The 27,854-nt window shown below is 42.8% G+C and overlaps 2 protein-coding genes across 6 annotated transcripts in view; both read left to right on the top strand.

Moving 5' to 3' along the window:
* Positions 1-6,176, top strand: part of GPR132 (G protein-coupled receptor 132) — a 74,846-nt gene extending 68,670 nt beyond the window's left edge. For both annotated transcript variants that reach the window (XM_052695161.1, XM_052695162.1), the window contains exon 3: positions 2,322-6,176. In XM_052695161.1, the coding sequence (XP_052551121.1) occupies positions 2,322-3,463 (1,142 nt within the window). In that variant the 3' untranslated portion in view covers positions 3,464-6,176. The remainder of the gene's footprint in view (positions 1-2,321) is intronic.
* Positions 6,177-17,768: 11,592 nt separating this feature from the next.
* On the top strand, positions 17,769-27,083 carry LOC128086254 (cell division cycle-associated protein 4-like). 4 transcript variants are annotated; one of them, XM_052694625.1, is made up of 5 exons: positions 17,782-17,900; positions 18,581-18,633; positions 21,166-21,246; positions 22,895-23,185; positions 23,325-27,083. In XM_052694625.1, exons 3-5 carry the CDS (start codon positions 21,208-21,210, stop codon positions 24,078-24,080), a joined length of 1,086 nt encoding a protein of 361 aa, XP_052550585.1. In that variant the 5' UTR covers positions 17,782-17,900; positions 18,581-18,633; positions 21,166-21,207; the 3' UTR covers positions 24,081-27,083. The 4 variants fall into 4 exon arrangements, with proteins under 4 accessions (XP_052550584.1, XP_052550586.1, XP_052550585.1 ...); XM_052694624.1 differs by lacking the exon at positions 18,581-18,633 and having other exon boundaries at positions 17,769-17,900; XM_052694627.1 differs by lacking the exon at positions 22,895-23,185 and having other exon boundaries at positions 17,794-17,900.
* Positions 27,084-27,854: the final 771 nt, after the last annotated feature.

Genomic DNA, 27,854 nt, shown 5'->3' with positions numbered 1-27,854 from the left:
TTATCCCTCTATGCAATTGTTTGGTTTGTGGCCTGGGTAAGGTTTGTGGCCTCATTGGCCAAGGGTGATAGAGGCAGAAAAACCTAATGTCACTACCATCTCTTACAACTACTGATTTTCTATATTGATACTAGCTATGATACTAGCTATGAGAACACTTCCACTGCTAGCAAAAAAGGGAAATAAATTTAAAAACTCTGCAACAGCCCTGCTGAGTACTATGCCGTCTTTCCCACACATAGCAGTGAGGATCCTCTTCTTCAGTCATCCTTAAGCTGGAGCATTTGAAGCTAAGGGCAACTTCAAATCCTCCTTGAGAGGACCTGAGCATGTCCATTGGGTACCAGATGACCCATCTCTCAGACAAGGAGAGATGTGGCCCTCCATCACTTGGCAGCAACAGGATACTTTGGCCCAACTTAGTGAGGCAACCACTTGCTAACTTCATCAACATGTCAGCAAGCAAGCAGAGCGTGGTTTGCCATAAGAGGAAGTGGAAGGTAGTCACAGAGCATGGCCACACACTCTGATATACTTCTTCCACAACAGCAGTGCTTTCTCAGTTTCTCTGTATACAGAGGCTCTATTCCAAGTGTCACCCTGAGAAACAGTTTTCTCTGCCACCAGTACTGGGAATGGAAGGTACCATTGCCTCTGCCCTATCTGCCTTCTTGCCAGGATTGGGAATAAGTCTTCAGTCAGAAGCTGCTGTCATTGAGTGGGCTCTGACTGTGTTTGGGTACTTGTAGCAAATGAGCACCTCTTGTCATGGACCAGGAGAATCTCTCCTGGTGCTGATGGCTATGGCTAGCATCTCACAGCTGTGAGTACTGCACAGCCTATTGCAGCCTGCATTGGTTTTCTCATACCATACTCATCCTACAGTAACTAAACTAAGTCAGGGAACTTGAATGCCCCTCAGACTTGAATGGTAGGCATTCTGTTAGGCATTCAGAGTAGAGCTGCTTATGGCATCCCAGGGAGGGGAAAGAAAGACCCCACCAGCTTGTCCACCCTGCCAGAGATGCATGAGACAATCTAGGTCCTCACTGAACTGGGAGCAGACTGCTTCCCTTAGGTCTGCTTGAAATTGGACCAAGCAAACAACAAATAACTGCTCATAGGCTGACGAAAGGTACCTTCTTCCGTGTATGAACACAGGTTGAAAAATGTCTCATGCAGAGTGGATCAGGAAGGCACATGCCCATCCTCAGGGTGATGGGACTCAACTTCTATCAACACATCTGCTCTTGGCAGTTACCTGACTGGAGTAGGTGTCCACCCCATTAGTGAATGTCCAAAGGATTAGCCCAGACAAGATCTGTTTTTATGAAGTATATTATGCAATGGAAACTTTCAACTCATAAATACAATTAAGTACAATTTTTAAAACAACTCAATTCCATTGGGGCATATTCCATGTTTCTCTCTTCAATCGACTGGACATTTTATTGTGGAAATCATCATGTGACTTTGCAAGAAATGTTTCTCCTAGCTCTACATTAATCAGCTGCCAGGTCTTCTCTCATGCATGGTTGCCTTGGAAAAGTGGTGTTCTTATTGGCCACTCCTGCTAAAGGAACATTAATTTTCTTCACCTCCATTTCTTAAAAGTGTAAACGTTCTTCCCTTGTTTACTTCCTTTAACTACCCTTATTTCCTGTCTTTTTTTTCCGAGAACTATCAAATAGGTGTGGTAGGCAGTTCTGTCGAATTACGATGGTGAATGTTGTATAGCACTACAAGTTTGTGTTCTTCATCTGCAGCTATTCATCAAGAGGAGAGAGGTGTGAATTATATGTGAGTACACACCAGCAGCCAGACTCTGCTTCCTGTATGCCGGGCAGTTTTTGACACAAAAATGCCTCCACCCAGTTTGGATGTTCCCCCACCTGATCAGAAATATTAAGTTCTTCTACAAACCCATCTCTGAAATCTCTATACTTTGCATTTTTTACTATTGAGTTTGGGAAGAAAAAAAAAAATAAGATTAATGCCCTTAATTTCCTCTGCAAAGTGATTTTAGTAACTGATCAGCAGCTCTGTCCTATTTATTAGGCATCGGTTGGGGTCAGTCCCCATCTTAGTGGATAGGCATGGTATAGTCCATAAATTCCTTGTGAATAAAGATCCTTTTTCCTGGAACTAACTGCAACCTGGCTCCCTGGGGAGGAGACCAACAGGTCTTGGAAAACTCCCCTGTCTTAGTGGATTAAGACAAGCACCCCGCCATGTCCTTGCATCTGTGGGACTGCAGCCTTTACTGACGCTCTTTGAACTGATGGAAATACTAACTTTCCATCTTGTCTTCTGATTCACAGAAAACACCAGCTGGGGAAAAAACGTAATCATGGGGGATCATGCAGCTTGTACCACAATTGGAAAGGATAACTCCACTATTTGTCCGAGCATTCCCTACGGAGACAGCAAGACACTTCTAATTGCTGTTTACAGCATTGTTTTTGCCATTGGTCTTCCAGCAAATTGCTTAACTTCCCTGCTCGCACTTGTACAAATCCGAAGGAATAATGCAATTGCCATCTACATTTTCAGCTTGTCATTGTGTGATCTGATGTATTTAAGTACCTTGCCTCTCTGGATTATCTACGTGCAACACGATCACCGGTGGACTATGGGTGAACAGGTTTGCAAATTAACAGGATTCATATTTTTCTGCAACATATACATCAGCATTCTGCTTTTGTGCTGTATTTCTCTGGATCGTTATGTGGCACTGGTGTATGCTCTGGAATCAAGAGGCAGAAGAGGACGCAAAAAGGCAATCTTAATAGTATGTTTTCTTGTTGCTGTGGTTGCAGTAATCCACAGTCCGATATTTAACATGAATAGTATACATAACAATAACTGCTTCGAGACCTTACCCCTTGACAAAACACTGGCTTCTTTCAGCTTTGCCAGATTCCTATTTGGATTTGTCATACCTTTCACAATTCTCATTTTCACCAACTACAAAATCTTCCAAAGAACAAAAATAAGTGACAGTGTGACTTGTCACCAGAAAGCCAAAGTGAAGTACCTGGCAATTGCCATCATTGTCATTTTCCTGATGTGCTTTGCTCCCTACCATGTGGTACTCCTAATAAGAGCCATATACTTTATGTTTCATCAGGATTGCTCGTGTCCATTTGAAAAAAGTATATATTCAGTTTTTACAGTGTTTCTGTGTTTATCAACTGCAAATGGCATTGCTGACCCAATCATCTACGTGCTGACTAGTGAAAATGTCAGGAAAGATTTCTACAGAAGCCTGAGAAGGTGGAAATCAAACTCATCCAGGCTCAACTCATCCATTAATCATAAGACTGACAGTAGCAAATTGAAAATGCAGAAAGAATCACAAGAAGGAGTATTAGGGGAAGAAAACAAAGAGATAGCAAGTTCATCACAGGTGCTGGAGACCATATGCAGTCATAATAGCAAAGACCCAGAAGGTGGTAGCTAGCAGTTTGCAGCTACAGCTGGCTGCTGACAGCAAAGAAGTTCTCAATGTGAGCTGCAGACTGCTCAGCGCAGCACACAAATATTTACATGCTGATGTCCAAAGGAAGGGTTGTGGGTTTGTTTTTTTTTGCTATACATGGGCCAGCAGCTCCTTGAAAACATTACAGGAATGTTACTTCTTATTTCTGTTTCTCTCCTTCTATGAGGTTTGCCCATCAGTACCATTAGTGAAAACCTTGCTTGGTGAAGAACATGTGGAATAAACTTTGAAATAGACTTTCACTCAAACTGAAGTCTTAAAAGCTTATTTTTTGCACTCTTACAAACTGAGAATCAGTTTCTTCTTCTGAGCTGAACAAAAAGAAACACCCAACCTGGGAGATCAACGTGAGGCCCATTCTTCTGGTTGAAATCACTAGCTCTTCAGGAGGTACACGTTCAGATTCTCATGCATGTATCCTGTTGTTAAAGTTTGTGGTTAACCAGTGGAAAATATAAAAAATGAGGAAGTCTTTCATGAGCCTTGAAAATGTTCCTAATGCTTCAGTATGCAGTTTAATCTACCTTGCATGTACCGAATAAAGGGCAAAGCAGTGTCCTGGTAACGTGTACAAACAGTACTTCTACAGTATTTGTCAGGAAATGGCACCAAACAGTCTTGAAATGCTTAAAAAATGTACCCTTCTACTGCTTGATATTTTACAGTTGGTAGATTTTCCTTGTTTTGTTGGTGTTAACTCTGGAATGCGCTGAAATGTTTAGAAATTGCAGACATTTTCAGGTGGAATCAGGGACTGTTTTTATGCCATCTCCAAATATTTGTTGAACTTGTGTTTCATTTCTGACTACGATAATGCTTCTCTCTCTGTATCAATCTGGATTTCAGTGTGCAGGATCTATACAAGAGATCCTTGGCCTTTTTGCCAAGGAAGCCTTCCTGCCAAGGATGGATGGATGGCAGCATGGAGAACACAGTCCCCTCTCCTCGTGGATGAGACACACTGGTGGTGAACAGTGAGACTGTGCTGGGCAGATTTCATTGTTTCTGCCTCCATTTTTGTTGTGTATAACCTACTGATGGCAGTATCCTGTACCTTCAAACTAGAAATCACAAAATAAGAAGCATCTAACCATACCACCTGGCAAGACTTATATAAAAACCTTCTCGTATTTTTATGCAACAAAATAAAACATCACAAAGTACTGAACCAATTGCATGTTTATTTCAGTACAAGTTTCTAAAGTGTTCCATAGTGCCATTCTGCTTTATCTGCAATGTTGTATTTCAATAATAGCTTAAAATTGGCATTAATATCCACATTTCTGAATTGAACTAACGTTAGTCAAGGCTACTTTAAGTATTTGTTAATATTTTAAAATTGTGCTAGATATTTCTGCATGTTATGCTTCATTCTTACATACTTTGGGGAAGAAGTGTTGTGCCCAAAATGGCATTTCCTCAAGCTATTGTATTTATGACATATTTAATTTTTGTATTATTTAATGAATCCTCTGACATCTTCCTATGAAAAGTTTGTCTTCTCTCCCAAAGGGAGTTCGCACAATTCTGAATGTAGTAGAAGATTGTTTCTTGGAAAAACGTGAAGTTGTGTTGTGATGTTAATTCACAAATTGTAATTTTCTATGTTCACGTGAGCTCAAACACTCTGAGGTAAAAAGGAGAATGCTGAATATCTGTAACTTTGCTGAAAATCAAACTTCCCATTGCTAAGAAAATCAGCAGCAGGCGTTACTCAGAACAGCCCCAGTCAGTCAGGGGGTTGCTGATTAATCTCTGAAGACACGTATGCAAACTGCCTCAGCCTCAGGATTTTCATAGTCTACATGTAAAACTTCGGTGAACAATGGCAGTGAATTTGGAAGAAACCAAAGAGACAAACTTCAGACTTCTGAGCTGATTGAAATGGTCGCAAATGGGACATTCAACCTGATGACTTTAGAAATCTCTTTAATACTTTTCATGTGAGAAAAAGTAAGTGTATTTAAATCAAACAATATTGGAATCCGGTGCCATCGATGCAGGGGACAGGGATTAGCAGGATCTGACACAACATCAGCAATCCTTTTGCCTTGTCTAAATTGCTTGCCTTTCCAAGTTACTGTATCATTGTGAATCTTCCCTTAATATAAGTCCTTGGAGAATCATTGTTCTGATACACTCTGAAATAAACCCTTCTGCAACTTGATCTAACTTTGAAGATGACCTGCACAATCCCCAGAGATCCTTTCCAATCTAATTTATCCTGTGACAGTATACTGAAGGGATTACAGGGGCCAGGTGAAGACACCAAGGAATGCTATTTCCACATTGTCAGAGCAGCCCATCAGATACACTGAGTGCTCCCACGCCATAAATTGAAGCATATGAGCTCACTGTTTTGTTACACGGTATATCATAAAGGAAAGGAAGGATCTCAATGCTGAGATACTAGCTGGAGACCTACCAAAGAACATTACTTAGGTCAGAACAGATCTGAAAGGTCAACTGATTGCGTGGATTAAGGTTAGGTGTCCCAGAGCTCCCTGAGCTCCAGCACTCAGGGTTGTGCCCCTGCCCTGGGCAGCCTGTTCCATGCCCACTGCCCTCTGGGGCACAGCCTTTCCCTAGCCCCCAGCTGACCCTCCCTGACACAGCTCCATGCCTTTCCTTCACCTCCTATTGCTGTCATCCAAGATAATAAAAGATGATTTTATTTCTGCGTCTCTCAGACATTCCTAGTGTACATGGGATATAAGTGGATTGCTGCTTGTTTTAAGCATGGATGTGAAGCATGAAGTGAATAATTTCTGGATATCAACTAGAGGTGGACAAACTAGTTTTTGCAGATAATATATCTTTTTGTTTGTTCATCAATTCTACAAATGCTGCATTACATCTTCACTGGCAATAACTCAGAATTCTCCATTACTCTCTAAGAAATTAAGTGATCTCAGTATTAAATTTTGCTTCACAAGTACAATTTCTTCCTCTGTAAAACAGGCAAATACAGATATAAATAAAGTCAGACTCTAAGCATGACAAAGTTTTGTCTGCAGCTGGTGGACCTGCAGCTGCTCTCATTCAGTCCCTGCTATCACTTTTAACTCAGTATCAAAGTTCTGTTCAGTAGTGAGTGACAAAACTTAGAACCAAGGTTTCAAGGCTGTTCACAATCTTACATTTTCACATCCAGATCGAATTGCCTTCCTACAAGTCATGCTGTGGGATAGGTCTTCTAGGAAATGTCCTCTAGAGAAAGATAAGGCAAAGTTGCCTATCTTATTTTCATGGAACAAATAAGGGTAGGGGGATTGTATCAGAGAAATGCAGTCACATTTGGAACCTCTTTGGTGTGCAGAGGAAGTGTATGGGCAGCAGCATCTCCCAGGACAGCTTCTGCAAGTTGTGTCTAGAGATGAGGGTATCATACATGCCTGACTCTCCGTCTCTTTTATTCTCTTAACACACCGCTGAGTTCCTTCTCATTCCCTGCACAATTAAGCTTTGCACAGGAGAGGGCGCTTCTTGTATTCTGTTTGCACCAGGGATGCAGTAAGACCTCCCGACAGGCAGTTCTCAAGTGAAAGGAATGTGAATAACAAAGGGAAATCTGCTATCCCAAATTAGGCTAATGCTGATGTCCTGGTAATTGATGTTAGTTGCTGTTCTCAAGAGCCATTAGTAAGAAAGGAATCTAAACTCACTTCTCATCTCTGTATTTCAGATCACTGATAAATTCTAAGGTCTCACCCTCTTACTCCATCCTGTAAGAAATGCTCAGAGATAATAAAGGAAAAAAAAAGAAAAAAGAAAAAAAAAACAACAAAAAACAGCCTTGTAGGCAGATAGAAAGTCTGCTGAGGAGGGGCAATAAGTTATGTGGTAAGAATTTCACAGAACATCATATGTATATTGTCTGCACGAGCAACCGCAGAATATGCCTTCTCAGTACACCATTAGACAATCCATCCTGTTTGGCAGCCTCAGTCTGTAGTGGGGCACGTACATCACAACCTATGAGCACAAAGCATCCCCTGCTTGATCAAAGGTCTGTCTTGAAATGCTTTCTTGAGGGAGGTGACGAATTAAAGAGAAGTGTGGGAAAAGGATGCTGCGTGATATACAAAGTCCTGAAAAGCCTTGTAAACCTGAAGTCACAGATGTTCTGAACAAGTATGCAAATTCCTAAGTATTCAAATCTGTTGCTTACAAATTCTTCAGTCTGAATCACAGTTCTCCTTCTGTAAAATGGAACTCTTCTTCCCCTGAGCATTGTCTGCCTGCTTAAAACACAGCCCCTTGCATGAGATACTAGAAAGAGTGATCAGGTGCGTGCTGTATGCGCAGTCAGTGCTCACTGCAGAGGGGCAGTGAGCTGTGCGGAGGTGATTATAAGCGACTGAAACACAAATTCTACTGAGTCAGCACTTTCAGAGGCAGCTTTGAAGCTCTGTAATTGCTTCTGTTTATTCGTAGGCTTCAGGGAAGAATAATAAAAGAAAGAAAAAAGAAGAGAGGACTTCCATTTAACTTTAACCTCCCTGCTAGGGACATGGTTACTAGGCCCTTGGGGATTTCACAGGGATTGCTCCTTAACAGGATGCTTTGGAGTTTAGAGTTTGGTTGTCTCCTGAAGGTAAGAGAAAGTTAGTAGCACAGATCCATAGAGCTGTTGTCCAGACTGAAAACACTCAAGGCCAAGCACTCAAAAGGCTTGTAGCATCTCTCCATCAGTAATGCTAACTGCACTTGCTGTTTCACCTTCTGTATATGGCAGATTGCTGGCAATAATCTTTAAAATCCTCAGTGCTTTAAGATCTATCCATGTGGACTCTGCCTCTCTCAAGCTCCTTCCTTCCTAGAAAAGTTTTTGTAGGTTGGGGAGCACTTTCCTAACAGATTTCTGATATGTGTCTCTGACAATCTACCAACAATGTGCTTGAGGCAACAGCACTCATTTGGTTGAATAAGGGCTGCTATTTTTGGTTTTCTTAAATATAGTGAGGACAGAACTGGGATGACACTACCCACTACAGGTAGGTTTTATTACTGTATGCTTTCCACTTACCAGTGACTACACAATATGTTATATACAAGACATTTGATAAGGTATTAAAAAAATCCTGTAATTTTCCATCTAGCTGCATGCATGGTTCCTGTCTACCTCTAATTATTTTCTTCATATCTTTCTGAAACAAAGTAAAGCTTACGAAAACTCATAGTCCATAGCTCTTGATGGAATGATGTGCTTTAACTTCATTACTTGTAGTAATAGCCGCGTCCCAAAGATAAGAAACATACTTCTCAAGCTGAACTCAGACTGGATGCATATTGCTGTGTGCAAAAAGGAAGAAAAATATGCTTTACATTAAAACAGAATCTCAGGGATATTACTTACTTCTTGCTTTCTTGACTTACTGTGGAAATGGCCTCTCAACAAAAGGCAGAAGATCAGAGCTCAGCCAAGAATGAACCTAAAGTTCCTGTCAGGAAAAAAAAAAAAAAAAAGGGATGGGGGAACTTTCTTTGTTTTGAACTGTAAAGGAGATACGGAAAGGTTATAATGCAACAATGGAAAAGATTCGAGGGGTAGGAAGGGGCAGCAGGTTAACTTCAGTGCTCCAGAAAAGCAGAAGATGTGTGATCTTACATCACCACCTGCTCTGAGGAGAGCTGTGGGCCCTGTCTGCTTCACTGGGGGACAAGTCACTCACTCTTCCAGCCAGAAATACTCCTCCTTCACTAAAAGCTAGAAACTGTAGTAAATCTTTGTCTCTTTGTTTTCTTGCCTTTCAGTTTCAGATACTAGAACCTCTTAGTCAAATTCCAAGCCGAGAATTGACACCGTACAAGCAAAAATCCCATAAAAGCATTGTTTTCTCTGGAGATACCAAAAACCATTAAAAATAAATCAACACAAAGTTAAATCAAATGTATGAAATCAGCATTCCTACCATGAATTGAATGCAAATCTGAAGGGGTTTTTTTCTGGCCTGGCTTTCCATTTCATATCAATTTTAAACCACCTGGATTTGGAGGACAACTTTTTGATGTAGAAATATAGCTTGGACGTATCCATTGTAACATAAAGCCATGTTAATGTATAATCCTGACTTGTCATTGTTTCATCATCATGGGTCAAACTGGCTAACATGAAGCTTCTATACCCAACGTACTCCAACAATCAACACATCAGTCAACTCCAGATCATGAGCCTACTGCTCTACTACGAACCACGCAGCAGGAGCTTCTGATTTCAGAAATGACACCGAGATTTAATTCTCTTTTCTATAGTTCCGTTTTTTATTATTCCGGCCAGGTTTGTTGCATTCAAACCCACATCCTTTCGACGCACCAGCTGCTGTTTCTCCAGGAGCTCACTGCAGGCACCAGAGGGCACCACGCTCTCACCTATTTGCCCTGCTGGCCGTGGTGAACTTCAGAGTGAAAGAAAAAAAGAAAGGGTCATGGTGCTCACCCAGCTATGGCAGAAACACAAATCCATATTCAAATGGTGGCTATGTACAGAAAGAAAAAGGAGAAGCAGAAAACAGAAGTGAAAACAAGAAATATCATGCAAAGAAAAGAACAGAGCCAACTTCCTTGTGTCAAACAATAAAAAACAGAGGGTGATAAGGCTTGCCAGGCTCTGCCCATGGAGAGGATGTTAAGGACAGAGGGAAATCTGCACCCAGCTGAGCCAGCTGCTGCAGTACCTGCACACACAGCATGCTGTGAGCAAAGCCTCAGGAGCTCCTGTGTCTCTGTGCCTACCGCACTGCTGTGCATTGCCCTGCACTGCTGCTCCGCGCAGCTCCTGTGCCTTTATTGCACATCGACTGGCACTCGGAGCTGTTTGTTAGTCACATTAAGTAAGGCCAATTAAACATGTATTACTCTGTTAACCTAAGACATTTTGAAATGATTGCTAGGCTGTCACTGGCTACTGATAGAGCAGCAGGAGACGTGAGTTAACGTTCCTTTATTGCTACAGAAGTCAGAGCTGTCATTCCCATCAAGGCACAGGACCCAGAGCAGAGAAAGAGACTCACTCACAGCCTCTTATCTGTGTTCATGCTCCTGCCTCTAATTAAGTTAACCCTTTAACCAGATAAGTCAGACAGGCATTCACAAGCATTCTCTTAGGAAAGAAAAAAAAAAAGCTAAAAAACTACATTTTAAATATGACTTTCCATGCCCTAGTTCATGAGATCGTGTACATTTTATGTTCATCTTTGGATACCCTTTCTAAATTATAATTGTTATCTTCGTATTTAATTTAAGATGTATTTTTTCTTACAAACTGTAATTCAGATAAGCCACCATCAAATCAACACTGGCAATAATTTGTGGATACAGAATGTTTTACAGTTTAACCTATCAATTCAGACTATAAAGCAAAACTGGGAAACAATCTGAGCATGTATCACAGCCTTCATTTACTCTGCCAGTCAGGGAAGGGTCAATTTAACTTGCAGATAAAGCACTACTTCTGTACCAGCTTATCCACAGCTCTCTTACCTCAAGAGTTCTACTCTCCTTAGTAGCGGTTGGCCAGAGGAAAATCTATGTCTGTTTTGGAAAATGTCAGACTATAACTGCTGTTAATGGTTGTTATTGGGGTCCCATCTAGCAGAACTATGCCCAGTGCCACAAAACTACAAGGCAAACTGAGCTAAATATTCTAAAAAGTTCTGTTAGTTCTACCCATGCTCTTCAATTATAACTCTCCAGTTTGCCAGTACTGCAGAAATTGGTTTCCTGTTGTCATTGTAATTTTCAGGGACACGAATTCTCACAAGAGCACAACGCCTCCCAAAAGGCTGATTCCAAGAGAATAATGCTGCCATATCAAAAGATGCAGAACTGCAAAGGTGCAAGCCTCAAATCTGACCTGAAGGATCTGAAAGCCATCCTCTAACGTATGTTCAAGGATATCTGAAAAAGGAATTATTCATTAACTTCTTCAGCTTGCAACTGCTTCAGGCTATTTTGTTCCTACAGTAGCTGCAGTTTTCAAAGGAAGGTAGAGCTAGTGAAGAAGAAAAGATCTTCATATGCACCGTACAAACACATCATCAGTATCAGACTAACTCCAAGAAGAAAATACGGTACTTAGCCTGCTGCAAAGACAGCAATACCTTGTGTAGTGACAGGCTGCACATGTTTTATGAGCTTGGGGTGCTATTTAATTGTAGATGCTTAGTTACTATAGCAACAGTCATACCCCACGGTATTTATGCTTAGATATGGAACATATTTTAGGCAGCACCAGACAACATGTAATTCAAATTTCCAAAATGCATGTTTAAAATAAAACCCCTGTTACAAAGCAAATAGGTGTGCTGCTCCAGTTATGAGAGGAGCACACCTACTTGCTGTTTGCAACAACAAAACAATCTTGCCCCTCAAAGACATGGAGCAGAACTGCCATGATAATCCAGAAGGGGGCTCAAAAGCCTTAAAATAAAACCCCAAACAGCATTCAGCACTTTAAAATCCATTTTTGCTGACTGCTACTGCGTAACTTGGAGACTTCTGCTGTTTGATACAAAGCACTGAGCTTTGCCATGAAGATTTCTATCACAGTAGTGCTACCTTGCTAGATATCACCTTAAAAGTCTCTTTTTTTGAAAACTTTTATCATCTGTGTTTTGTTCCTAGTGCAAATATTCTACCACCAACATGCAGCACGTAGTATTGCTGTCCCCTGCATACAATATGCATTACTTGTGTTTTATGGCTGGAACATCTCAGTCTGTAGTTCCTTCAGCTTGTGTAGTTTTGCATACCACCCACTGCTGAAATCACTTCCTCTGAACCAGCTGACAGATGCAAATCTTGATGAAGACACTTATTTTTATTTTGTGACGTCTTGGTGGCTGAGGACCAGCGACAAGTAATGCAATATGAAGGCACTCCATCTTTCTCGTCTTTTTGATCAGCAGAGGAAACTTATGGCTACTAACTTCTACGGTTTTCTGTGAAGAGCTCTCAACTCCAATATGACCATGTTAGAAAGGCAGGCTAACAGTCTGTGGATTAGTACAAGCCTAACAGTTTTTCTTTCTCCTGTTTCCTCTATATTTCATTTCCTGCAGTCAGAACATATTAATACATCTTCTTAACAATTTGTTATCAGTTCCAGAGAGCTATTAGCTGATAACAGTCGTGGAGGTTTTAGCACATAGGGTTTCTTAGATCAGAGAATCAGAATGATTTGAGTTGGAAGGGACCTTAAAAGGCCATCTAATCTGGCTCCTCTGCACTGAACAGAGACACCTAAGCCCCATCCAGCCTGACTTTGAGTAGCTTCTGGGACAGGCCATACACCACCTCTATGAGCAACCCATGCCAGTGCCTCAGCACTCTTACAGTAATAAAAAACCTTTTCCTTATACCCAGTCTAAATCTGCCCTCTTTCAGTTTGAAATCATTTCCCTTTGTTCTATCCTAACAGAGCCTGCTAAAGTTCTTTTTATCTCATTCTCTGCTCATTTCTTAGCTCATGTCAGCCCTAATGCTCCTGGCCTTCTTGTAGACAGATTAGAACCTAAGGCCTGAGGCTGGTGGCCTGAGGCAGACAAATTTCTACCTAGGAATGGATTTGCTTCGCCCACAGCTCATGCTGACAGCCACACACCCTCCCTCCCATCACCTGTCTGCTACAGCTCCTCAGTTGTTCAAAAGCTGAGCCAACACAGCCAAAGCTGCCCTGGTGAAGTACCTATTGGCTGGTGCATGTAATAGTTGATGCGATGAGTGCTTTGACTGCTATGTTCATTTTCTAAACCACAAACACTTGATGCCAGGGTCACTATCACCCGACATTAAGTTACATTTAGCCCATCAATGCACAGTTCAGATATATTCTCCTCTTCCTCCTCACTCACTCACTCCAAACTTCATGTTTGTTCCACAGACACTGGATGCCCCCATTCCTTGTTCACCCCCCTACTACAGACAGAGGTAACAGCTCTCTAGGCTCAGGGCAGTGACAAAGACTTTACTGAAGGCTGAGGAGAACTTCTGGCCACATTTTGTGTTCCACACAGTAACACACAACAGTAACATGAAAACACTTTCTCTTAGACCTTCTCAGCCTTTCAGTATCTAAAGGAAGTCTATAAGAAGGAAGGAAACAGACACTTTAGACATTTGAGGTCAGGTTGGACAGGGCTCTGAACACCTGATTGAGCTGTAGGTGTCCCTGTTATTGCAGGGGAGTTGGATCAGACCGCCTTTAAAGGTTCCTTCCAATTGAGACGATTTTATGAGTGTACCAAATGAGGTGTGCTGTGACTGCAGACTGCACAAAGTGCGGCTGTAGCCTGTATCTGGCTTACAGGGCTCAGCTGAGCTGCTACAACAGGCTTACTTCTTGGGGAACAGCCACATTTAATTATCTTCCTTAGCCTTTCTTCCATCTGCTCCCAGAGTTCTAGGCTCCGCTCTGCTGCAGGAATGTACTTGTCTGCAGAAGCACTCAGGACTGTTTCACAACGCTGCTTATTTCAAAGGTAGTCAGAATTTGCCAGGTTGGGCTTAAAGGAAACTGTACATTACAGGCGGGCCTCCTGCCCTACTCCTGAGCCAAATTAAAGAAAGACACACGTAACTTACAAGCTTTAATCAAACATTTATTAATGAAACAACACAGACTCAGAGCACGTCCACGTTGTCTTTGGCAGGCAGAGGCAAGCAAGCTTTGTCCCAGTTTTGAATCACAGCCCAAACTCTTCCCCAACCGCACAGGGTCATGCTGGTGCAGCACAGAGCTGGATGCACACACCTTGCCTCCCGACAGGGCTCAGCAGCAGCGCTGCACTGACGACAGCTGCACAGCTTCCAGCTCAAGGCTGACTCATGTCTGCTTGGCACCCAGCACCGGCAGTGCAAGCACACATTTTCCAGCTCTCCTCACCCAGCTTGCTGGCCCCCAGGGCCCTAGAAGGAGAGACAGAAAATGCTGCAGCCACACAGCAGGGTAGTGGAAAATGCTTCATTGTCGTCACAGTTTTGGGCCCGGGACAGGGCTCACTCCTATCTCTCTTAAACTATTTGCTTCAAAGCTTAAGCAACCTCATGACTGACTTTCCTAACCTCTTTATCTGCAGGCATGCAACCCACTGGTTGAGAAACACGGAAGTAAGCCCCATACAAACACTCAGACAGAGACAGTGCCTGTCAGTGCAGATGAAACACTCTCTTGGAAAGACCTTTCTGTGGGCTGGAAATCATACCAGCACGGTGACCCAACAGAAGTGAGGAACTTCATTCTGCATGGATTTCTGTCTCTTGTTCACAGTCACAGAATTGCAGGGGTTAGAAGGGAAGGAGATCATTTAGTCCAACCCCTGCTAAGGCAGGTTCACCTACATAAGTAGTAACAGCACTGACCCTTTAAAACTATAAAAAAAAACCAGATTTTTTAGAATCATTTGCAATGTGGAAATGTCACGGTCTGAGATCCTTTGCAAAGCTCAAGGCCGTACAAATAAACTGGAAATTACACTTTTTTCTTTTTTTTTTTCTTTTTTTCTTTTTTTTTTTTTGGTCTTTAAAAACACAGTTTCAGCCCTGCTCTCAGCCATTGAGTTCCTATTAATTCCTGCGGTTTTATAAACACTGTCCAACTCTACAGCAGCCTTCCCGTCACCGCTGATGTGTGAAAGTCTGGCCAGCCCAGCAGGGGCTCTGCGAAAGGAGCAGCAAAGCTCCGAAGGCATAAAGCGCAGCCCAACACGGAAGGGGGCTGGGAGGGTTAGCGGCTGCCTGCAGAGCAGCACGGCACGCAGCTCACGCAGCCGGTACCAGGCAGTGCCAGGGAAGGAGGCCCTGGGAGAGCTGGCCGTCTGCTGGAGCAGAGGGCTGGGGACAGCCAGGGCCGGCTGCCAGCAAGGCTCCAGCAGCCGCTGAGCAATGGCATGGGCACAGCCGGTGTGCACGTGTGGCTCATGCGGACTGAAGCCGGGTCTGTCCTGCATCTGTGTGCCAAGCCGAGGAATGGGGGTCAGGGCGGCATCCTAAAGATGAACCTGTATCATGGTCCAGCTCAGCGAGGCCACAGTGAAGCCCACTATGTGGTTACACTTTCAGAGGGCTGCCAGGGCTTCTAAATTTCCTCAGGTCTACCATTCTGAAGTTTCTGCCAGCGCTGATCCACTTTCCTATGAGAGATGTGCTGAGCTGGTTTGCATCATTTTCTCCTGTCATACATGGTAGTCATTACATCAGCAAGCAGTTCACCAGTGTCTCACCAGGTGTAAGCTCTCACATTACTCCAGCAGCTCTGAATACCTTTTGCTTTTTGTCACCTGCCATTTCAAAGCAGTTCCTGTCTTCATTTCAGCTTCTTGATCAGATTGTTCAGAAGACATTTATTCCCAGTTTTGCTCTGTGCTTTGTCTCTGACTGCTATGCACCAGTTCTGCTTTTGCTTGCAGACTACCTTACTTACTAAGGTTTCATGTGCTGACACAGCTTTCTCAACTAGCATTTATCACTTGCTCTTTTTAACTCTGGCATTAACATTTCGTTTATTCAAACCAGTAGGTGGATAGAGAACATCAGCATGTTGCTAAAAACTGATATCTTTATCACACTGTGGTTACAATTCAATTATTTTCTTTATAATACTATCTTAGTACTATCAGAGATTGTCTGCTTTCTAGTAAATACTTCGGTCTGTATTGTTTTGCATCGGTTTGTCCAGATATTTCCCTTCTGACTTGTCAAGTTATGTTTCACATATGTGAGATGCAAGAGTTGTTTTCTCCTGAGAGTAATCAAATCTTGTCATATCTTAACTAAGGTGCAGAAGTTTTCTCAGCTTTTCAAAGAAAGCACTGAGAACCTTTCCATAGTTCTCCTTTTCAAACAACACAGACCTTTTAATCTATCAGCTATCCTCTTATTTCATTGGTTTTTCCTTTGTTTCACTGGAGAATTTATTTGGGGAAAAACTGAGATCCTTTCATTGTAGCTAAAAGAGGAAAAAAGATAAGAGGGGATATGGAGGTGATGCTATCACCATTCCAAGCAGTACCACCACACTTTTCTATGGCAGAGACCCTGCAGGGAACAACAGAAATGCTTGAGGGTTTGTGCAGGACTTTATCTGAGATTACGTACTGAATTCATCGCAGCTGATCTAGAAAAAATCAGTGTTGAGATGGAGAGCATCTCCTCTTTTCTGTATTGTTCTTTCAAAGTCTTTACATGTGCATTTGCATCGTGATGTCATTATGTGCCGACTGAGAAACCATAAAAAACATGAGGAGATAATGCACTTTCTAAAATATCTCATCCCAGGAGTGAAATTGCTTGTACAAGCACTATTTTCTCCTGCTTTCTCCTACCGAGTTGCAGCTCTCCGCTGTTTCACAGCCCTCCCTACCGACTCACTCCCAGGCCCACTTTCTGCTTCCCCCTGCTGCCAAGCCTTCTCTTTCTCCCCATTTCTCCTCTCTCCCCGGGGCCTCAGAGCTTTTTGTCGCCCAACCTTCGGCCGCAGTCGCCGGTGCCAAGCAGCTGGAGCCGGAACGAACTCACTCCCCCCTCCTGGCTGCTGACAGGGCCGAACGCTGGGGCCAGCTAAACGCTTGCAGATGTGCCGCAGCACCCAGCCAGCGCGAGAGACGTCCAAAGCGTCGGGCCGTTCGCTCCAGACGAAGGTCGGAGCTGCCGGGGCACCGGGCTCCATCCCTTCCCCGCCCGAGGGAAGCGGCCTGCCTGTCCTCCGCCTGCGACGCTCAGACAGGAAATGCCACAGGCCTTGCTAATGGAGTCACGAGGCCTGGCACCCCGCGGGCTGCGGGGGCGGGAGGCGTCGCGGACTCTCGGCCCTGAGGGAAGCGGCGGCGCGGCGCGGCGCGCAGCGGCTCGGCCCGGCGGGGGCGGCGCAGCCCGGGGATGGAGCTCCTCCCAGAGTGAGGGCCCCGCGGGCTGCCGCCGGGCCAGGTCCCAACCTGTTCCCGCCGGAGCCCGTGGCCGGGAGCCCAGCCGCGCCGCGGGGCTTCGGCTGCCGTTTGAAATGGGGGCTCCGCCTCAGCCCCCGCCTCCCAGCCTCTCACAGGCGAGGGGAAGGGCCCGGCGCTACGGCAACTGTGCAGTCTCCCGTGCGCGGCGCCTGAGGGGCGGGACCGGCTGGGTGCCGCGGAGACGGCGCGACCAATCGGAAAGGCGAGCGCCGTCTGCGCGATTCGGCGGTAGCCAATAGGGACCTGCGGCTGCCTTGTGGGCGTGGCCCGATGCCGAAGCCCCGCCCCCAGCGGCAGGGCGGGGAGCGAGATCCTTTGTGGGCTTTGACAATAAGATGGCGGGTGAGGGAGGCGGGGCCGGGCGCTACGGTTGGCCACGCCCCTTCCCTCAAGCGCGGAGTGAGCGCCGAGGCGGGAGCCGGGCTCCTGCGCTGGGAGGCGACGGCGGTAGAGTGGTGAGTGGAGAAAGCCGAGCGGGGTGCGGGTCGCGGCACCGCCTGCTCTCTGTTTCCCGGGACTTTACGCGGGGGGGAAATCGGAGCTGGCGGAGCCCGCGGAGGAGGGAGCGAATCCAAAATGGCGGCGGGCGGTTCGCCGGGAGCGCGGGACGCCGAGAAACGGCCGCCCGTTGGCCGCCGCGCACGCGGTTCCTCGGGAGGCGGGCGAGAGCTCCCGAGGGCCTTCCCCGTCGGGGCCGCCTCCTCCCCGGCCCTTTTCCTTCCTACGCCGCCCTCCCGCCGTCGTGCGGTTCCTCGGGCCCTCCCCTGGCTCCCCCCGAGCGCACGCACCGATGCTCGGCCCCGCCTCGGCCCCCGCCGCGCTCCCTCCCTTGCCTGCGTGCGCCCGTGCTCGCTCCCCGCCCCGGGCACGCCTCCGCCGCCGCCTTCCCGTCCCCGCTGCCCTGGCTCCCTTCCCGCGGCCCTCGCGTGCTGCCCTAGGGGCACCCGGCCCCGACGCCTCCCTCCTGCCTTTGTCTCGGGCCCGTCGGGGTGTCCCCCGTCCTAGGAGCCCACCCTGGATCCGGGCACACCGTGCCCGAAAGGGAGTCGCTGCCTTTCCAGCTTCAGGTTTATGCGTGTTATGTCTGCTTCCTCCTAAAAGTGAACGATGCCAAAATCTCTTTCTTCTCTGTTAGCTCCACTGTTAGAAAACGCCTTGTTCTGAAGCAGCCTTGTTCTGAAGCAGCCGGTATGTCTTTTGCGGGGTGTTACCACCTCCATCTGAATGTGGTTCTGGAATGTGTAAGCTGATGCTCCAGCAAGAATTGGATCAGGTTTCAAGCACCTTATTTGTAAAGCAGGCTGGGAGTTTGTCACAAACTCAAAAGCAACATTTTTTGTGAATGACATAGCACTGTGCTTCCTGCACTACTATTCCAACAAACAAAAAGCCACGCAGCTCCCCCTTTTTTCATGCTTAGTTATCCTACAAATAGCCATTGTCTCCTTGACAACTTCTTTCCTACAGCTGTTTCAAACAACAGTTAAGGTTTTGGCACAGTAGGTTTGGGCTTGTGAGGTAGCAGCAGCAGAAGGGAGATGATAGGATACAGCCAGTCCAGATATTGCTGATTGAACAGAAGCAAATCCTGCCTGAAAGTAGTGGGGGGACTTGGAACACCTTGCATCCAGAGCAGCAGCGATCCTGTGGGCATGTACCAGGAGGTTTTATGTAACAGCTGATACCTTTTTGAGTACATTAATATGTAAATCAATTGAGAAGCATACTTAGCATTTTAATTAATTCGATTTTAAGGTTAGCATTCTCCTGAGATGAGTACTTGTTGGAGACGGTGCAAAAAAGTCAGGGGGTGGCTTTTTATTTGCAAGGTTTTAATTGAATTTGATTGTGGCTATTAAGGTTAAAAATTTACTAAGAACTTAGGTTCTGAGGCACGCTGACTGGACAGGGAAGAGAATCTGAAGAAATAGTTGCTATGATGGACAAATTTTTCAGTGCATTTATGCTAACAGAGGTCTGTGTGGTTTGTTTATTGCTGTAGGCAAGAACCTAGAATCACATGTAGCAGGTCTTACGCACTAACACATTGCATGGGAAAACTCTGTCCTTCTTTAGTGTGCTAAAGTCATAGGCTGGACTGATCTGCCAACATCCCCTGTGTTCTTTCATTTGTGGATGTGACAGCGGTTTTTCTCCAGGTGTTCTCATCAAGGGACCTCTCCCATATCATTCCAGGAGGCAAACGGCCATATTCTCTTCCTCTAAAACTGTCTAATATTCAAAATAGCACTAGAAAATCTTTTCATTTATTATTCTCGTGACTGTATCATCTCTACCTGCAGTTGCATTTTTATTTATTTTGTATGGAAAAAGCTTTGTCCTTGTCGCTTACCCAAGGCATCTGTTCAGAGATTCAAATGGGTTGCTGTGTGGAGAGCCTGCATTTCATTTACAGAACGGGCTGAGGATATATCCAGGGAGCAAAAGCTTCGGAATTTCTGTAGCATTATGAGGTGATTGATAGAAATGAGGAATACTGACTAGGTGCTGTGATGTCTCACTGGAGCTGTAGTTCAGGTGCCTCACCGCCCCCTCTCGAACCTGCTGTTAGCTCAGTCTGTGAGAGAATGAGTTGGCTGAGATAGTTTTTGTGATGTGACAGTGCTTTAGTTACTTTAGTAATATTTTGGGGTTGTGTCAAAAGATTTGAGGTGGCTTTTTTAATGCAGTATTTTAATATGCAGCCTCTGGAGAAAAACAAATGGCTTTCTGCCCCCCCCCCCCCCCCCCAAAATAAATAAATAAAATGAAAAGAAAGACCTTTGTCAACTATCTCTTCCCTTCTCCCCAGTTTCAAAAACAAGTGCTTTTTCAACAATTTTAATTACCAGCCACAGCAGAAAACAAAGGTGTACATATGCATCCAGTTAACTTACTTATTTTCTAGGTCAACTTCAGTTGCAGACTCTGAACTGACTTGTACAGTCAGACATGTCTAGAACAGTAGCAGAATTGTATTCATGTTTTTTTCCTATAAGGCATTTGCAGCCCATTAAAATGGCTTTTTTTTTTTTTTTTTTTTTTTGCTTTAGTTGTTAAAGGAATTGTTGCATGTATTTGATAGCTGTGTTTGGTATATTCAATTTTGTTTTGCTTCGAATGTGTTTTGAAAACTCAGCCTTCCTAGCTAAAACAATTTCTGTCATTACTTTCATTTTTGTCATCTTGTGAAGAAAATCTTAGTCATGAGGTTTCTGTGCTGCTGCTAAAGGAAAATCCTCCCCACCTTTGCTCTTTCAGTTTTACACTTGTGCGTGCACACTCCTTTCCTGTAGATGCTATGGAGATGTGTGGTTCTATACGACAGAGGCGAAAACTGCACACCTTTGTGATATACTTGCTTTCACTATGCCTTGCTACACGTTTATGCTCTTCAGATGATGGCTAAAGATTTTGTTTGCTTTAAATGGCAAAGGCACAGGGATAAGGGGGAGGCTGGTCCAAAGGTCAGTGTAATAGCCCAGGACTTGGACTTAAATTGGCAGTTTCCTTCTCCTGTCACAGATTCTGTGCATATTGTTCAGCAAATCACCTTTGTGTTTCAGTTGTAAATCGGGTTTTATAGTGTCACAGGAGTGCTGAGGATAGAGATGCTGAAGCAATTGAAAAAGTAGAGCTGTGTATGTTTTTGAAGTGGGAAATGGTTTTGCTGTGCATCTCCTGTACTTGCCTGATGCCTTGCTTCCTGGTACTTGGTAGGTGCTGCCCTAACTGTTACTGTATGGACTCTTGCTCAGTAGCATGGGAGAAGAGGAAGGACTACATCAAGCACAATTACTGGTATGTAGCTTTTTCTCCTTACATGAAATAGAAATCTCCTAGTTTTGAGCAGATTCAGAAACAAGGTGATGAAGAACTGCTTTTTTTTTTATGCTGTAAGATACCTATTAGAAGTAAATATTATAATGGGAAAAGTGATTGAAAATTCCAGTGAATTGTGTGAAATGCTTAAGAATAAATTTTGTTGGTTTTTTGTTGGTCTTCTACCAGCTTGCATGTGTGATGTACTGATGTTTCCAAGTTCTACACTACATTCAGTTATTCCGTAGGTGTGCCTTAGAAGGTATTTAATTGTCAAACAGTAGATGGTTAAAAATCAGCTTAACATTCGATTACAGTTTTATTATTCTTTTACAAGAAAAGAAGTTGAAATAAAAAGAAATTTGAAACTCTGTGGAACATGTAAAGTCTGATGACATAACCAACCCTGTGTGATCATTAGGCACAAAAGGTGTTTCCTAGAGGTTGTTTCACTTAGGGTGTGTATGTGTAAACATTGTAAATACAACATTACATAAAAAATAATACAGGATATAACCAGATACAAAGTTTTAATGCCTAACGGTCTGGGAAAGGCACTATCAAGTAGGAACTTGGGTTGGTTTTTGTTTTGTTTTGTTTTTTGATTGGAAATAATACAGATACGTTGAGTTACAGGAGAAAACTTTAGAATGAGACTTCAAAAGCATTTAATATACTGGTAGTCCGTATATAGCTTTTTAGAAGTTCATTAAGTAAGACCTTAAGGCAGAGTTCATATGTTCCATCTCACTTGGGTGCATTTTTACTGAGACTGAAAAAGCTGAAAGAGATCTCTCTGAGAACATGTAGCCCGTTCTGTAGCTACCAGAAATCAAGGTAGAGATTAGGCTTTACCAAGAGAAGCAGAATAAATCACACAGCAGCAATAGCAGTTTGGTCTTACCAGCTTTGAGCTGAAAAATGTTATTCTATTTGAATCACTGTGTATAAAATTCCCAAAATGTTATGTAAAGAATTCTGAGGACAGAAGACTTGAAAGGGACATAATGAAGGTGCATAAATGTGAAGATTAGGTGCCGGCTTTCTTTTGCATCCCAACTTTTGTAAGACTATGTGAAGTGACGTCTATTGCATTTACAAACAGTTACTTTGTATTTAAAGAGGTCAGCCGTAGTGCTTCACTTGCATGGAGCCTGCTATAAAAGCCAGCACGGTTCAGATGACAATCTGGAAGCTGCTGCTTGAAATTCATACCTGGATTAATTCTACAGGTGATTTTTTTAGGTGGAAATAATCAGAAGCCTGCATGTGCTCCAGTTATTTTAGCTAGTGAACATAAAGTAAGAATGCAAGTTTTGCTTTTTAATAGTCAGCTGGGAAAGAAGTACAGAAGCCCATACAGAGATGAGTCTGTCCTTATTGGAATTGCACAATTGATATTGTAACTGAGCTGTTCATTTACTCACTTGAGTGAGGGCACATGAAGGAATGCTTGAGTTATATGAACTGAATGTGTTACACCCCAAGTGACTAAACCTTTTCCAGTACACTGTCTGTGAGATATATCTTTCTTCTTTTTGTTACTACATTAGGCATATTGGTTTTCCACAGGGGTCATATATTTAAAAGATGGTGTGCTAGGTTGTATTTTTATTTCCAAAATTAGAGGTTAAGCATGCCAGTAGAAACTCAGGAGGAGCGAGGAGAAACTGCCTCTCCAGTAGGTGAAATACAGCTGTTGAGATGGTCGCCTCTGTGCGAAGCAGCGGCTCCTGACTTCCATCAAGTTTGGCATTTAATGGGAACCAGGAGCTGGGAGCCCGTGCCTCTCTCGGGTGCCTCTCTGCGAAGCCATGACTCATGGACCTGCTCACTCCTGGTTCCTGAGTGTCGTCTTTGGGACCCTGTCCATGTGTTCCTGACCCCTGTTGTACCACAATGGCCATTCTATAACCTGGTATGATAATTCTGATGTTTTTATCTTCCAAGAATTTGCTGTTTAGTTTTTCTGTTTTGGTTTACATTTTTAGTCTTTTGTTTTTCTGTCTGTTGAGCGTTTATGTTGTACAATATTTTATTTTATTTTTTTTTAACAGGACACAATGTTTATGCGAGGACTAAAAAGAAAATGTTTTGATGGCGAAGAAGATATTGAAGGAACTCTGGCTGGTATTAAGGCTATTCCTTCATATAATCTTCAGCGACAGTCACTGTTAGATATGTCCTTGGTTAAACTTCAGCTGTGTCACATGCTGGTCGAACCTAACCTTTGTCGTTCGGTGCTTATAGCCAACACGGTACGCCAGATCCAAGAGGAAATGACCCAAGATGGGACTTGGCAGATGATAAATATGCAGAATACAGGCCAGGCATCCGTGGATCGTCTTGTTTCAACAGATATCCTCTGTCGCTCATCTAGGGAGCAAGCTGAGGGAAAGCATGTTCCAGGTTACAGTACTTTCAGTAAAGACTTTGAGGGTGACCAGGCACATGATAGTTCAGAAACTATGTCAACAGCTTCTTCAGTGCAAGCTCTAAGAAACCTGCAAAGTAATGTGTGGGAAATGGAGAATTCACAAGAAAATAAAGGAAATTTTCAAAAATCACTAGATCAAATATTTGAGACGCTGGAGAACAAAAGTCCTAATTCAGTTGAAGACCTGTTTTCAGAAGTTGACAATTCTTACTATGATCTTGATACTATGTTAACAGGCATGATGAGCAACACAAAAATGGGACACTGTGATGGGCTAGAACCATTTCCCTCTCCAACAACTACAACTTCTAGCTCTAATTGTAAATCTGATCTTAACGAGCTTGATCATATTGTAGAAATCCTTGTTGAATCCTGAAACTCCTTGTGTAGGAGATAAAGATCTGTTAATGGAAGAAAAAGACTCAAGAAAGCTATTTCCACAGGTTGTTCTATCAAATCTGCACATGTATTTTACAAATATCTATATATTATATAGATATATATATATTAAAAAAGCACTTCATATTGCAAAATAGTGTTAACTCCTGAAGTTAACCTGCAACTTGTAGTGTAATGATCCAATCTCTTGTCCACTGAACTGTAAGTACATACGGTAAATGTTTTTAAGTATGTGGTCCAAGGCTTTCAAATTTGGGTTACTTCTACAAATTTGTTCTAGCCTTTGACAGAGGATATGCTTAGTGAGAAGGATTCTCTCATCCTTCTTTTTTTTTTTTTTTATCGTTCTCCCACTGAAAATGGTAACAAACAGTGAGAAGTTGGATAACTGGCTTCCCATTTTCCTCCAGTTTCCACTCTGCTACACCACATAACTCCTATACTATTTGCTGCTTCTGTTCTAAGTCGCTACATGGCTCTTAAAGAGCAGTATGCAATAGCTCCCATTATTCTAGCTAGCTTCTTCTGGTTCTTGCTACATTTTTTTACTTTAAAGATAGTTTTAAAGTGTTTATTGGTGTTTAGAATTTTCCAGGTATTTTCCTAAAATATATTTTTACTACAGATGTTGTGTCAGCTGCTAACTTAGCAACTTTTGATCATATCTGCAGTTGATGTATTTTTTGAAAGGTTTTCAAAAAGGGATGTCTTTTTTTTTTTTACTGTGAGCTACCCGATGTAGTTCAGTAAAGTGTATGTAAATGTAAATATACAATTTTATACTTTACATTAAAATGTAAGAGCTGTTTTCATGATTCCGTTTTATAGAGTAGTACTTTACTAAATTGAGAATTGTACTATTATGCTTTTTATACCCCATATACTTGGTTGTTGTTAGAGGAAGAGCTCTGATCCAACTAGAGACAATAACATTTAATTCATTTCAGACCGTATTTTTCCTTAACTACAAACCTAAATTACGTAGGATTTTATTTATGTGTATTTATATGTAAATGTCATCAAGTGAATTGTTTGTCACTGAAATCTACCATCAAATATTTGTTTATATGGGTTAACTATCTTGCACTAATTACTACAAAAAGTGTTACTAGCGGCCTTTAAATCTCAACTGGTATGTCTCCATCTCTTGTCATGATTAGTGTGCTCCACTCTTACATGAGTTTCCTCTTGCTTTTTTTTTTATTTTTAATAACAAAAGATAATATAACATGGGATGGTGTTCTTTTCTTCAAATACTCACATTCATGTGAGTGTATGTAATTAAGCATATTGTTACGAGACTTTTTTTTTGGGGGGGGAAGGGAAGAAGTGAAGGGAAGGATGCATAAAGAACATACACTGTATGATTTTTTTGGTAAAGATAAAATGTGGCAAGAGGCCTGACCGAGCAGCGAGGCAGGCAAGGGAGAGAAGATCGTTTGATTTGTTTCTGGAATGTTTTAGCCAAGAAGAAGACATACACCACTTTCTTAGTCGTTTTCTGTAGATTTGAATCCAGCAAGTCACTGAACTTGAAGAGAGTGCATTTCTGTACCTGGCAGCCTATCCTTTCTTACTGCATACTGCCTTTTTCAAATTCTCAAGCGTCCCCAAAGCAGAGAGAGTGAGGGCAGGAGGATGTTAAGGGTATTCTGGTGTCACCTCTGCAAAAATACACTGCTGGGCTTAGGTTTTCAACAAGTGATTCAGAAGCATCTGGTTTGGGGAAAAAATGACATCACTTGCTAAATTATTCAGACTTGATAGTGGAAATTATATTAATCTTTACTTGCCATAATAGTCAAACATTGCTTCCTCAATTAAATCTTCATTAATAGCTGTATTAAATATGAAATACCATACAGACACTTGGCAATTTCAATCTGTGTAATACAGCTGGACCTAAGAAACACAAAGTACTACTGGGCATCTTAAACAAGAGAGACATCACTGATAACTGAAAGGTGTGGTAGTATAATATCATAGTCCAAGGAGGATACAAATAATGATGTAGGCTGTCATATCTCCCAGGGAAAGAACAGTCTGTTTTATTTGTCAGTGTTACAGTATAAGAAATTACTTCTAAAATGATGAATCCTCAAGAAAACATGCTTGATGCTTTTCTGTATGGATAGACAGCAGATGCCTTAGAATAAAATAGTCATACTGCTTCACAGTTTTACAAATGAAACAGGAGTGATGAGTTGAACAAATAAATGCCTTCCGTGCCTCTGGAAACTTCCCCCAAACTGCTCTGAACTGTGTTGGTTCAAAGCTGCAAGTGTTGAACAACTGTGGGTTTACCCCACTGTTCCTTTTCCCCTTCCATTTTTTTGTTAAATAAAAAATTACAAGTTTAGATATTTGGATCTTTTCCCCTTTCCTCTTCAGTATGCTTCAGTCTTTGTGTATGAGGTGGGAGTTAGTGTGAGCATTCATGGCTTTTACACTGTGTGTGTCAAATGCACACAGAAATGAATGATTGCACCAAACACGTAGTCAGCTGCATTCCTTTGCTGGGGAGGCCATACACAGCGAAGAGTAATTTGTAGGGACTGCTTGGCTTAACAGGAATGGTATTAGGTAAGTATGTGGTTATGTCGTTAACTATTTTAAAGAGAAATATGTATTCTGCTTTATTATGTTCTTAAGACTTATGCCAAATCTTATGTGCTCTTACATGTCTGATGTCTTGGCTCAAGCGTTGAGCAGGTCAAAGAATTTGTGTTGCTGAAACTTGCACAGTCACTCTGCAGATGTGTACATAGAGCTGCTCTGACTTTGCAAGTCAGTCTACAGTCAGCCTATTGCGTTTTGGCATGCCTCAGACTAACTGCTGCTCATTCTGTAGCTTCACTTTTATAAAAAAAAAAAAAAAAAAGCTAATTTTATTTTCGTGCTCTTATTGTCATTTCTTTGTTAGTGCAAATAGGTCATAGTTAAATATGCTTCACTAAAGGTTAATAAAATATTTTGCTCTGTATTCCTGCCTGATAAAGAAAGAGAGCAAGGATGATAGAGTGCCTGTAAGTTGGTGAACTTTAAATTGCTTTCTTTTTTGTGAATTCTTATTCCAAATGAGGAATGTGATATTTGCTGATGGCAATTTTCTTAATTTCTACGTGGAGATGGAAATTAATTGAACCTCTGTTAAGGCTTCTCTAAGGTTCTCCTACCATTTCTTGTGGCCTCTTTCTTTTATGTCTCCCTAGGGAAAAGGGCCACAAAACTTGCATGACAGTCTGTGCTGTCTCACAGTAAGCTGTGTGTCTGAATGACATAACTCTGCTTTAGACTTGCATAAAGGAAAGTACTTTCTAGCTAACACACATCTGCTTCCTTCTCAGAACACTCAATATCTGTCCCCTCTGTCTCTTCATGTGTAGTTTTGTTTCTCCTCTCTTTCAAAAAAACCGGGATATGTGGAGCTTCTGGAGTCAGGGCGTTTGGCAAAATGTGTGAGAATTGAGGCTGAGGTGGCTTACGTACCACTTTGCTATTTTTATTTCTTAACCCCTTTCTCTTCCACAGCTCTGTGAATTGATTTAGGAAGAAATTTTGCATAGCTCTCTGAACGTAGTCATGTTTGCATAAAGGACAGATCTGGTAAACAAGGAGGGGATTGTTTATTTGGATGAAAACTGCCATTGCAGATTGTCTGAAAGGTACAGCAACACCTGTGGCTTTCATCCTCTAGCAGGTTAGGGGTGCAGACAGTCTGCACTCACTTGTGCTGGAGGCTGTCCTTTGG

The sequence above is a fragment of the Tympanuchus pallidicinctus genome, unplaced genomic scaffold, assembly GCF_026119805.1.
Source record: "Tympanuchus pallidicinctus isolate F22 unplaced genomic scaffold, pur_lepc_1.0 scaffold3, whole genome shotgun sequence".
Classification (NCBI taxonomy): domain Eukaryota; kingdom Metazoa; phylum Chordata; class Aves; order Galliformes; family Phasianidae; genus Tympanuchus; species Tympanuchus pallidicinctus.
The sequence above is the reverse complement of the archived record's forward strand: the minus strand, read 5'-3'. Positions and strand labels throughout refer to the sequence as shown.

Coding starts and splice junctions, on each gene's coding strand:
- LOC128086254 (XM_052694624.1), top strand. CDS start 21,208: ATGGGAGAAGAGGAAGGACTACATCAAGCACAATTACTG. Junction 21,247..22,894: donor TACATCAAGCACAATTACTG/GTATGTAGCTTT, acceptor TTCCAAAATTAG/AGGTTAAGCATGCCAGTAGA. Junction 23,186..23,324: donor AATGGCCATTCTATAACCTG/GTATGATAATTC, acceptor TTTTTTTAACAG/GACACAATGTTTATGCGAGG.